The sequence below is a fragment of the Coenobita brevimanus genome, chromosome 70 (assembly GCF_032717465.1).
Source record: "Coenobita brevimanus isolate Jiangsu-jjx chromosome 70, ASM3271746v2, whole genome shotgun sequence".
Taxonomy (NCBI): domain Eukaryota; kingdom Metazoa; phylum Arthropoda; class Malacostraca; order Decapoda; family Coenobitidae; genus Coenobita; species Coenobita brevimanus.
In genome coordinates, this window is record NC_137023.1 from 43,598,695 (window position 1) to 43,612,322 (window position 13,628).

The window sequence follows — 13,628 nt, forward strand, 5'->3', positions numbered from 1 at the left end:
CTTGGTCAGCGTTTTCTTTTTTTCTTTTTCTTCCCTGCTGTTGGGGGATGTGTGTGTGTGTGTGTGTGTGTGTGTGTGTGTGTGTGTGTGTGTGTGTGTGTGTGTGTGTGTGTGTGTGTGTGTGTGTGTGTGTGTGTGTGTGTGTGTGTGTGTGTGTGTGGCGAGACAGTTAATGATGTTGGGGAAGAAAGTAAAGGAGGGGATGATGAGGAAAGGAGTAGGGTGATAGAAATGGAAAAGATTTAACAGGTAAAAGTTTTAAGAGTGAAGGTGAGAATGAAGTAAAGGTGATGGGTAAAGATGGGAAGGCCTGAAATGTACTACAGAAGTGTTATGATGGTGAAATTAGGTAATGATCAAGAATGTTTTTGGTGATGTGTTCGAAAGGATTTAGGATGTCAGATGAAAATGGTTTATTGACGGGATTAGAAAATACAGCTTAGGACGATGACAGTGAGGTAGAGAGATGTCCACTGATAAGAAATGTTGAAAGAGAAATATGGGTTGGAGAGTGGAAACTAAGAAAATGCCTTTTTCTTTTCTTTCCTTTACTATGGATATATAAATCAGACAGTCCGTTTCCTGAGGTCAAACATTCCTACACGCTAACAGATGGCATCAAACATCGCAACGTCACCATTTGGGTATTGCTACAGAACAGTCAACAGCAAGACATACAGGACTAGTGTGATGGTATTTAACGAGACATGATGCTGGGTCTTGTGGAGAAGCAGTACCGACTGTTTTAACTCTAATTGCTCCGGCTGACGATTTATCTTCTTTAGTTTGGTTAACGCCTTTCGCTTAAGATCACCACAAGGACCACCCCACACCGGGGTCTAATGACAAGAAAAAAGAAGAAAAAAAGAAATATAAGAAAAAGAAAAAAGGGAGACAAAGAACCAGAGAAAAGGAATAAGAACAAAAAAGAAAAGAAAAAAAGAACTGAGTCAAATCCAGGTCGCCGACATCTGACTTGCTAAGGCTAACACCAGTCCATTTTACATACATCAGAGATCCTTCCTTCCTGAGGTTTACAGGTCAACAATGTCAGATCTTCACACTCTACCCTGGTTCAGAGTAGGCCAATCAAGAGTCATGCCCCCTAACATTTGACTGACCTATGCAAGAAGGAGTGTGAGCATTCCCTTCTCATCTGTGTAATAAAGAAGGAGTAGGGGAAAGGGAAACTGCCAATGATAACTTGAAGTAGTATTGTGGCGTGTGGGAAAGGAGTGAAGCGATAATGTTGGAGACGGATGGAAGAGAGTGACAGGATGAGGGTGGGGGGTCTGTGCGGCATAAGGGAAAAGAAGGGGGTGTCAGTGAAAGTGTCAGAGATAAAGAAAGGGAAACAGAGACTCAAACAAATGTAAAAGGAATGGAAAGGGAACTATTAGGCATAAGGGAAGGTAAAAAGCAGGGGGGCAGAGGGTAGTACCTTCAATACGATGACATTTTAAAATCCTATTCTTGGTACAGTGATGGAACTAAGCATCCTCCAATGGCTGGTGAATATATAATGGAAAAGTCGAATAATCTGAGACACGCATTAGTCCAATTAAGACTTTATTAATGTTTCACTAATTTTTAATACTCATCGAACAAAACTGGAAAGATATCTGATTTCCTGACTGTATCAGCAAATGACCTCATTCAGCTAAGCGGAAACCTCTCGTGGTGGAAATGTTTAGAACCATCTCCATTAATTCCGTCAGTGAAATTACTACATTTAATCTTGTTTTTGCTACCGATTTTTTTTCCAGCGTGGGGAAATTTTTTTCCTATTGCAGGAGTTTACAGAAATGAGTGGTGACTGTCGAAAAGTATCAGACTAAGGGAGAGGAACTAAAGCTACCAAGAAAAAAAAAAAAAAACGGGACGGAGGTGAATGAATAAAGGTGATGTCAAAAGAACTGTAAAAATTTGACTGCAAAAATATAGCTGTGAAAAATAAGCAGATGTACTGGGTTCCTGTCTAATACAAGTACTTGAATGAACTGAAATGGTGGTCAAGAAAAGACTGACGAAGTGAGTGAATCGCAAGTAAAAATATAAACAAACGGGTGGATCGACTGGATAAAGGTGAAAAAAAAAAAAAAAAAAGATAAAGGAAGTGGATGGCTGTTAAAACAGACTGATGGATGGCTGTGAGTAGGTGGATTGATGGATGGACTGGGAGGCTGTCAAGAATAGGTGGATATGTGGACTGGGTAGTAACAGTGAGTGAAGGTGGTGTGCGGTGATCAGTAATGAGTGAAGGCGGTTTTTACTGCAACACCCACCTTTAAAGATGGTGTGTGTTGCAGTAAAAACAGGAGTGGACTGAATGGTAAAACACACACACACACACACACACACACACACACACACACACACACACGATACTGCAGGGTGTCAGTCAAAAGTGGTTGTACTGAGTGACTGTCACAAGCTGAAAGTGTGTGTGTGTGTGTGTGTGTGTGTGTGTGTGTGTGTGTGTGTGTGTGTGTGTGTGTGTGTGTGTGTGTGTGTGTGTGTGTGTGTGTGTGTGTGTGTGTGTGTGTGTGTGTGCTTCGCGCGCGCGCGCGCGCTGGTCAAGAGGGAGGGTGGTGTGTGGGTGTCAGAAGGGTGAGTTATGGAGGGGCGGCCACTGTCCTTCACCACGGTCTCCGCAAAAAAACTTTATCTGCCGTGACTGAGTGACCGTCGCCTGCCGTCCTCACTTCTGCCTGTCATGGTATCGCAGTCACGCTACTTTTATAGCGTCATGTCCACGTTATACTTATATGTACAGCTGGGGACAACAGTTCATTTGTAGGATTCATAGGTACATAAAAGTGCACAAATGAAGTCTGTACTTGCTTTGCACTTATGGGTTCCAGACTAACGAAGCGGGATTCCATCTTATTTTTGTTTATTAGTTTAGGATGATATCAATAACTCTGAGATGATTTCAAAACGATAAAAAAAAAAAAAACTTTGCTACTACTGTATTGTTGGTGGAAAAAAATACACAATTAAATGTCTGTCAAAATCCAAAGAGATTTTGAAAAATTCTCAGTCATATTAAAAAGGGCGGACATCTTACACCAGTAGTTAACAACGACAGACGTGTAAAGGAACTGTCTATCATGTTTATAACATACAGTGGTCACAGCCAAAACTGCATATGATCCAGATCTGGTTGTCCAAGTAAAAAATTTATGTATGGATGGGTATAATTTCACCTTCTTCACCATTAATGAAATCTTAATCCTTACTATTATATTTATATGGGATTGGGATCTTAAAAGGGGAAAAGAAAAACACAACGCAGATTTTTATCGCCACAAAGGCCGGTGAAGTGATCAGTACATTTATTCACTCACCATTCAAGCATTTTAAAGGACAGGACGTAAAATATCCACATGTAGACTAATGGCCTTCATCTTTCACTTCCACCAATGTATCATTCTAATGAGAAACTGTTTCCCTCAAGGTCTGAATAATGTATTTTCCTCTTTTCCTGTTTCCACAACATACCCAACACATTTATAACAGTGGGAATAAAGGTAAGACGACGACGACGATGATGATGATGATGATGATGATGATGATGGGCTCTTTCCCGTCACAGTCCATTAGTATACTTTTCTTCGGTCTGGTCCTACTTCATATTCCGTCTTCTCTTCACTGTCTCCTGCTATCACTAGATTACTGTTTTCAGTTTAGAGGTGATCTCCCGTACTGGAGGGGTTAGCCGCACTTCCCCTGCCCCTCTCCTGTTGCCTGCTTAACTCTCTTCCACTTGTCCTACATTTCCTTCATCTGGTATAGTACAGCTGCCCGCCCATGTCTGGTTATGTCGGCTGCTACAGTACATACATAGACACTTGTTCCACCTGTCCCTTCTACATCCCATTCGCTTCCCCACATTATTTTAGCCATTATTTCTTTCCCAACATCTTCCACCTTCTTTCTGCTCAATTTCTGTCAACCACTTCAGTATGATAGTCTCTATTTCATTCTTGCTGTCCCCAGATGACATTACTCAGCATAAAAAAAACTCTTCAAACTATAGGGGTTTTAAGCAGCCTTCACTCGTCCTGTCATTATAAGAGAACCGTCTGGAGCTGACTGAAATCGTCAGGCGGTAACATTAAAAAAAAAAAAAAAAAAAAAAAAAAAAAAAAAAGGGAAGTCATCGTTGCTAAAGAGTTAAGTATTACCCCTCGGTCGTCTTTACTATCATACTTATTACCCACGTTCCCTTCTCTCTTCCCACACCTCATATTCCCCCTCTCCTTTCATCTTTTTTTTCATTTCCTTCCCATGGTTTTTCCCTTTGCCTTCTTTCCTTCTTTATTTCCCTTCCCTAATTATTACCACAGAGCTTTTCATTTTTTTTTCATTTCTCGTCATTTACAGATCTTCCACTCTTCTCAAACTCTTACTCGCTCGATCAAAATTATTTCTTCCTCTCTTTCCCGTTGCCTAAACATTCCTTCATCTTCCTCTCCTTCCCTTTCTTTTCCTCTACTTTTTTTCTCTTCACCTTCTTTCTTTCTTTTCTATCCTTTTTCTGTAACCTCAGGCTTTTGATGCACTTTTCCTTTTTCCTCATCCATGTCATTAATCCTTTCTCTGTCTTCTTCCTGTTCCTCTCTTCTCTTTGATATCTATTTTTTCCCATTTTCTCCTCCCCTATTTCTCCCTCACTTTGATCTATCCCTCTATCTACTTTCTCCTTCCATCCTCCCCCTCACTCTCTCTCTCTCTCTCTCTCTCTCTCTCTAACCCCCCACTATCTGTATCTTCAACCAGCGGAACTGCCATATTTCCCACGCACCTCAATCACCCTCACCCTCACTCTGGCCCCGTCTCTCTCTCCCTCTCTCTCTCTCTCTCTCTCTCTCTGTAAGAAATCCATCTGCTTCAATGTTCACTGTTCACATCCACTCTTTGTTTTTTTCTTTAATTTTGATATAACTTCTGCCATTTCTATAATAATTCCCTTTCCCTCCTCAAGAAGCAGGATCCCTTGGCTGTACCATCATCTTCTAGTTCATAAAAAAAAGGGCAGATGACCAGTCCACTTTTCATGATGGCATTAAATTATCAAACTTTCATCTTCATCATTCTTTAATTATATCTTCTTAACTCCATCTACTGCATTGCTCACATCAATATATCCCATACATTTGTTATTGTTGCAGATGCCTAACTCGCCCTCCTGTTGCAAACCAATTTCGTCTGTGTGTGTGTGTGTGTGTGTGTGTGTGTGTGTGTGTGTGTGTGTGTGTGTTGGGAGGGAGGAGGGGCTCGCCACATCCAGCACTGATACTATAAACAAAAGAATCAAAGGCTTTTCGTCTCAGCAACTCTCCTACTAGAAATTAATCCTTTTGAATCTTTATTTCGTCGCTGAAGTATTGCATCGATGTCCCTTTTATCACGATTACTCAGGTCACTGCTCTTCTAACGCGCTTGTTCAGATAGCTCAAAACGAACGATCTTGATAAGGGCTTTTGTTTAAACTTCTGTGAAGAGGAAACTTTTGCAGGTTCTCAGCAAGCTTTTCTTGCATTATTACAAATGGTAAAATGAAGCAATTACGACAACGAATATTTGAAATATATCAGGTGTAATTATGAGAAAACGTAACCAGTGTGGCTGCCACCCACTATCCAGTTACCCCACTTGCCTCCCCGCCCACTCCAGCAATACCGTACCTGTTTCACGCATTCTTGCGTCCAACACACTTCTATATCTGATATAGACGTGTGCACCACTGCACATCCTACTTACTTTCCGCCTTCCACCTCCATAATTACATGCGGGTAATCAGTCCATACCCAAGGATATTCTCTTTTCTAGGCGAGAATAGGAAGTTCTTTATATCTATAAGATTAATCTACTGGAACTTTTTGATTGCAATATATATGCAGCTATCTATTCCTGTATCTACCTATCTAGTTGTACGAATGTATGAATGTATGCATGTATGTATGTACGAGTACGTATATCTATATATTCATCTCTCTAAATAGATAGATAGATAGACAGATAGATAGACAGACAGATATGCATACACATATAAGGCCTTTGGATATCATCAGTAATTCTATGATTACCTGTTAGCTTCTGATCTCTTGTATGTCACTGTGTGAGTCAGATTCAGTTATAGAATACAGGGACCTTCTTAGGGAAAAGACTTGTTCCGTTCAGTTCACTATTTTGTGTAATAATGTCTCGACTCTTAAATGTACCCACCCATTGATGAATGACTGGCAGGAGAGAATTTTAAAGGCCCCTTGAAGGTTATTCTTCAAACTTCCTTCCAACAATATATATTTTTTTCAAATTCAGATTCCTGTCTTTACCTCTCCCTTCCATATATCTCCTCCCTCCCCCCTCCTGTGTCACCCCATCACACGTATGTTATCGTGACACCTCCCCGCCACCCAAGGGTCCTCGACGCCACGGTATAAAGGTGAGTGACCAAGGCCCGTGACACAATACGGCTGTAACGCGGCCGCAGTGCAGTTGGTCCATCACGTCCTCTCCACCGTAGTTGTAAGGTGAGGCAGGTAAGGAATGTGCGAAGGGTGAGAGGGGTAGGTAAGGAAAATGTGGTGGGTGGCAAGATGCGGGTCCAAGGTGTTTCCCAAGCTAAAGTACCTGGGCTCGAGACTAATTCGGTCGCTTCCTGTTCACTACCATTTTGCTCCTCACGTCCCCTTGACCCTATTTGTATGGTGAGTCAGGAAAGGAAATGACTTTGAGGGTAGGCTGAGACAGGTACTCTGACAGTTCCACCCTTACCATACTAGAAGTACTATGGTTCGGAATTATCTGTCATTCCATGTGCTCTACCACATGGCCCGTCACGTTCATTAGGCCCTATTAATAAAGTACGGCAAGTGAGAATCATGACCTGTTAGGTTAAAGCAGACATCAGACGGCAAGAAACTATCCAAGTACTCTAAGTGTCGTACAGTATGACAAAACGAAATATAAATCTGAACATATACATGGTGTTCGGAAAGTAACGAAACCCTGTGGGGACACTGCATTTATTTTAAGAAATGTTGGAAATGTCCACCATTTTGCATTTCACACAAATGAACGCGACGAATCATGTTTGTAAACAACCTCTGCAATGTTTCGGTTTATATCTTGTCCATACAGCGCTGAATGTTGGCCTGCAGTTGTTGAGTTACGTGGAACAATTTGTGGCCACGTTGTCGGAGGAGGACGTCGACAGGACATGGTTTGAACAGGACAATGCAACAGCTCATACTGCCAGGGCAACAATGGATTACCTTGAAAGTGTGTTTCCAGGACGACTGATTTCAAAGAATTTGTGTCCTGCACGATTCACAGACTTATCTCCTTCAGACTTCTTCCTTTGGGGATATCTCAAGGATGCCGTATATTCAGATCATCCCAAAACAACTCAGCAGCTGCAGACCAACAGTCAACACTGTGTAGACAAGATATCGACCGAAACATTGCAGAGGGTGTTTACAAACATGATTCGTCATGTACCTTTGTGTGAAATGCAAAATGGTGGACATTTCCAACATCCGTTATAATAAAAGCCATGTCCCCACAGGGCTGCGTTACTTTCCGAACACCCTGTATGTAACCAGCAACCAGGCATACACGAACTACCAACCAGTCCGGAATTACTAGAAAAATCCTGTTTATTATGAACTCTATTGCGCCAGGTTACTCAGATACTTTTTTTTTTTTTTTCACGGTCGAGTTCCTCCCTATTCATGTACACCACCAAGGATTGAAGCTACTTCGCGTCCTTGTCTATATACTAATTGGATATGAAATTGCAAATGTAATTTTCAGTTCATTTGGGCTTTGATCCGAACCTCGATGTTTTTGCCTGGATATCGGAAAGGAGGAACTACTGTCTGTGAATATAAAGTACACGAAATAAGCATCTTCCACAGGATTTGTGAAAACATCGCGGAAAAATCAAATCGTTAGAGGCTCGTATTGGTCTAAATAAGACTTCAATTGAATCAGCCGCACAAAGCCTTGAAAACTGGAAAGACATGTGTTTGTCCGTACGCTGGAGACGCTGATAAAGTAATCACAAGTAAAGTACGACTCTCAGGTAAAGCAGGTGTATAACTGATATGAGGTCAAAGGTGAAGTGTATGCACAAGTCAGTCAAGCCTTTCACTGTCACGTCGGTTCTGTTTTATTTGCCGAACACCGCACGATTTTTTTTCCAGTTGAAGCTGGGTCTTAAGACCCCACGAGTGTGAAAAATATATAAATACGGTATATAAATAAAAACCATGTGGTAAATTTAGCTGCAACGGCAAGGTGAACCCAGTGAAACAAGTGACAGAAATCGTACGAAACAGTGGATGTAGATATCAAACATGTGTACAGAAAAGGCGTGGACTTCGACAGAGAAACCCTCGTTACAGGAAGCTACACACGCGATGCAGCTCAACCAGTAACTGTGAAGTCGAGTTAAGACCACAAAATGAACGAGACGATGCCTAAAGATTAAAGTGGGAAGAAGCTATGCAGAGATGTAATATCAAACAGCTCACGCGGTACGGGAGATAATGATAAATAAATGACTGCGTATAACCGGTTAACCTGTTTCAGCACAACGGACAAGGACCACCGAACTACAACACGCAACAGTCGCTTTAGATATCCAGGTCCCTGTTTTAGTTCTAAGTAGGAACAGGCAAAGGTAAATGAAATCTCAGGGGAAGAAATGAAGCAAAGAAATTACTATATTACTGAGAAGACAAAGAAATGCCTGAAAGTGTCCTTTTGACGAGGCCAATCCCACAGGACGAGGTGTCTGGCAATAATCAAAAGGAGATGGTTATATAAGTGGCTTTACAATGATACTTTTTAAGACACGAGTTGCATGAATTCTATACATGACTATTCAATGATCCAACCACTCTCATAGCAGCTCAAAAATGTATCTTTCTCTGTTTTTAGTTTCTGAAAGTTACGTAAACTTGAGACGCACGAGCAAGGAGAAAAAAATCCGTAGGTATGCTCTTACTCTTACACAAGATCTGATATATGTTAATTTTTCGACAATGAAGAACTGACTAAAGCTCTCCATTTTCTGGGCAGCTCCCTAATGTAAGAGTTAATCAACCCTCTTAGTCCTTCACACATTCAGCGGGTCACCTCGATAACATCATACTTGCCTCCTATGCCCTTCACTGCGATTACTGAGTCTGATTTATTCTCGGTAACATCAGACGATTATGTTCAACTCATGGCCCTCTCGTAGCGAAGGGATTAGCGAAGGTTGTATGTTATGCCTCGAGTTTAAGTAAAAACAAAAAGTCTTATATAAAACCCAATCATCTGGTGGAAACAAAGAAAATGGAATAAGCACCATTAGACTGAAGGAATTAAAATCTACAGGGATCATACGGTATATACAAAGCACCTATGGACAGGTATAGGAAGGGCTCAGGTAAAAACATTTCGTTACTGATATGAACTACAGCGATAAGATAAGGATTCTTGTGATTTCTATGGCAAGAGTAACCCCTTCACTCTGATGACGTATTCTATATTACATTTTTCCTACCTCCACACAACTTTGCAAAGACCTCTAGTTCGAAAAGTCCGTCCAAAACTGAACAGAATCGCCTGAAGGGGAAAAAAAAAGTCTTCAAACTGAACGATAAAAAAAAATCTTGTAAAGGAAAGAAAGCATAAGCAATTCCTTGTCAGCCAGAGGGATTAATCACTTCAACACAATGTATTTTTGTAGCTTATTTCTCCTCCTCCTCCTCCTCCTACAACAACTACTACTACTACTACTACCACAACTACTACTACCACCACTCCTACTACTATACTTGTATACATTTTTATTCGACAATGAAGACCCCCCGTGGTAAAAGGATTAATAAAGGTTATACCTGTATCTAAGTCTCCCAATTCTTAAAAGTATATTCCAGCATAACCTAACCTGAATCACAGCATATAAAACCATCTGGAGGACCCTAAAGTAAAATAAAAACCGCGCTCTCAGCTGAAGGGGTTCATCAAAGTCCTACGCCTGTTTCATGTTGGATGCTGTCATATATATATATATATATATATATATATATATATATATATATATATATATATATATATATAAAGCAAACAGAAGCTTTTACTCTTCATTGTTAAGTCTTCTGTCTTGGTGTACAGTTGTGGACAACAATATCGCTCCACATTTTTTCATCGAACAAATCTGTAATTCTTACATAATATTCTAAAGTAGAATCTATTGGCCTGCGATGACTAAATCACTGGCTTTCGAAAGTCATCGTTCACCGTTTTGTTATTTATCGCACTGGAGTGTATTGATGTTCGTGACCGCAACTGTAACTGAATCTTCATTTTTACGTTACATCTTCCATAACAAAAACGATAAAAAGTAAATTACCAAATACACGTCACGTGTCGCTGCTCATATGAACGATAAATCCCTTGTGGTTCCGCCAGCAGAGAACGTGTCAGCTGCAGGAATTTAGACATCATTACATATCCTAATGGTGATGTACAGCCACAGACAAAAGCTGCTAACCGGTTCAACTGCCTCTGTTTCACACTCTTGTTCGTTACTTTCCTCCTTGACGCACCATTTTAAAGAGAACCATTTAAGGGCATACAAAAATACCAAGCCCCTCTAAGAATTATTACCCAGCAGAAGTAGAAAAGGTGAAACATTAGGCGAACTTACATCCTCGAATCTATAAGATCAGGCCGGTCTCGCGACTCATCTGGGCGATAAAGTCCTCTCGATTCAGCCCACAACGCACAGAGAAATCCCACAGGTGGAGCGGCGCGTGATTGGACTTTATTCCCAAATGAGTTGCCGAGACGCGGGGGTTCCAATCACCGCTGCTCTAACCTGTGGCATTTCTCTTTGCAGGATGTGGCACTTGACGGCGACGCTGCTGGTGCTGGGGCTCGCCTCAGCATCGCCCCAGGGATACAACTACTACCCACCAAGGCACCCCATCAACCCCGCCTGCCCCCCCATCACCTCTGTGCTCTACGACACTCGTGTGCGGACGAGGCACGACTACCAAACCGTAAATCAGGCCACCACGCAGTTCATTACCACCACGGTGTTGCAGCAGCAGGTCATCACCACCACCGTGATACAAACTCGCGTCCTGACACAGGTGCAACTGCAGACCAGTCTGCTGACGCAGACCACCTTTTCATTCGGACAGCAGGTGGTGACTCAAACTGTACAAGTCCCCGGTTCTCTGCAGACCATATTTGTCACCACCACACGCACCGTACAGGCGGTCAGCACCATCACCAGCACGCAATTTGTGACGCAACAAGTGCCCATAACGCTCACCACCACACAGATCCAGACCATCCCTCAGCCCTACACCACTTTCTTTACGCAGACGCAGTTCGACACCCGAGTGGTGACCGTGCCGGGGCCTGACGTGGTGCAGACACGTGTGCAGACGGTGGTGTTTACGTCACTGGTGCGTGATACCCTACAGGCCAGCACACGCTTCGTCACTACAACGGTCGTACAAACACAGGTGCAGACGACTTTTGTGCAGGGACAAAACGTGGTTAGCACCATAACCATCCAGAGCCAGCAGATCTTTCCCTTCACATCCTTCACCACAAGATTTGAAAACGCCTTTACCACCAGCGAACTGGTCATCACAAGTACCAACTTCATCACTCAAACGCAATTCCAGACCCAGGTGGTGACCCAGGTGGTGACAAACACACGCTTCATACCCACCGCCATCTTCACAACCATCTTCAGAACAAGTTTCCGGCCATTTACGCAGGTTCAAACTGTTGTCAGCACCCGGTTCGTCACGGAAGGCAATGTCATTCAAACCGTGGAACGTTTTCGCACGTCAATCGTCCAGGTGCCCGATCCAGACCGCATCGTGACCCGGCAGGTGATTCGAACCAAGCTCAGGCAACAGGTGATCTACAATACCGTGAGCAAGGACAAGCCGGTGGTGGTGACGCGGACGGTGACGGGATCCTGCGGTGATGCTGGTGACTATGACTACGACTACCCTCTGGGGACACCGCCTCTGGACGGATACTACTAGCTAAACTCGAACCACAACTATGATCATCACACATCTCAATAACATCTGGATAGACATACAGCGATATTCAATACGAACTATCGCTCATTTAACCTTAATTTCTGTAATATTTCTGTACATTAAATACCTATATAATTTTAGAATGTTTGCATTAACTTTTTCCTCTGTACCTTTTACACCAACATCACTCAAACTATCATGGTAAGTGACAATTATTTTTTTTTAATCTCGTCAGGTTACTGTGACATACACAAGATCTGGGCGCTTCAATACATCATTCATTCCACCTCCTCCTTGACCTACTCCTCCTCTCCCTCCTTCTATTTCTGATCTGTACACCTTAATTTCTCATCACTCTTTCTCTCCATCTGTCCATACCATTTTCACACCCTGAGAAACCCTCGGCTGACCTGGCTGATCTGTGTCCTCCTACAGGATGCGGGTGCTGCTGCTGGTGGTGGTGGTGGTGGTGGTACTGGCAGGGTACGTGATGACAGAATCTGCCGAGCGTCCCGTCCGACAGATCTACGACAACAGGATAGACTTGCAACCGACCCCAGCCTATCTCCCTCCGACGGGCCCGGGTCACTGCCATCCCTCAATAGTGTATAGGACGAAGTTGGTGCACTCCACTGTCCTCATTCCATCCACCATCTACAATAACGACATCCAGTACGTGACTCAGACCGCCTTCCGCACACAGCAGGTCGTATCCACACTGGTTTCAGAGGTGGTGCGAACGACACTGGTGCCCTCGCTCTTCATCCAGACGGTTACTGTGACAAGCTTCCAGGGAGGTACACGCACTGAGTTCGTCACCGTCACCGGCCAATTTAGCATCGTTACAAGCACCAAGGAAGTTGTGACGACCCAGTTTCAATTCCAGACGCAGGTGGTGACGCGATTCCAGCAGGTGGGGAACACTGTGACCAAGACCGTGTTTTCCACCCAGGTGGTGCCGCAGCAAGTGATCAGCACCATCTTCCAGACCCAGGTGATCACAACTACTCAAACGCTGCCCGGCCAGACCCGCACCGTCTACACCACGCAGTTCAGCACGGTGTTTTCCACGGTATTCTTCCCCGGCCAGGAGGTGACCAGCACTCAGACGGTGTTCAGCACCAGTTTCATCACCCAGACCATCACCCAAGGAGGCAACACTCAGTTCATCACAACAACGCAGATCATCCCTATCACTACTACCGTTTTCTCTCAAGTAGTAGTGACCAACACACAGACGCAGTTCCTCACCAGGACTCAGGTGCAGCAGCAGGTAACCACGGTGTTCCGGACGCAGCAAGTGTCTCAGATTGTGACCAGTACGGTGACGGTGCCACAGCAAGTGGTCAGCACGATAGTGTCCACACAGGTGGTTCCGACAACAATCATCAGCCAGCAGGTCATATCGGATGTGCTCACTGTACCCGGCCAGACGCAGGTACAAACCGTATACCGCACCGTAGTTAGGACCCAGCGGCTACCCGGCCTGACAAGCACCCTCCACCATACCCAGGTCATCTACAAGACCAGTTACCTCACCTCCAC

The 13,628-nt window shown here is 43.4% G+C and overlaps 1 protein-coding gene across 1 annotated transcript in view; it reads left to right on the forward strand.

Moving 5' to 3' along the window:
- The first annotated feature begins 12,519 nt into the window (after positions 1–12,519).
- LOC145406436 (uncharacterized) overlaps positions 12,520–13,628 on the forward strand; it is a 3,344-nt gene continuing 2,235 nt past the window's right edge. Inside the window, exon 1 of the mRNA XM_080277591.1 lies at positions 12,520–13,628. This exon is cut by the window's right edge and continues 43 nt beyond it. Within this exon, the coding sequence (XP_080133717.1) occupies positions 12,520–13,628 (1,109 nt within the window).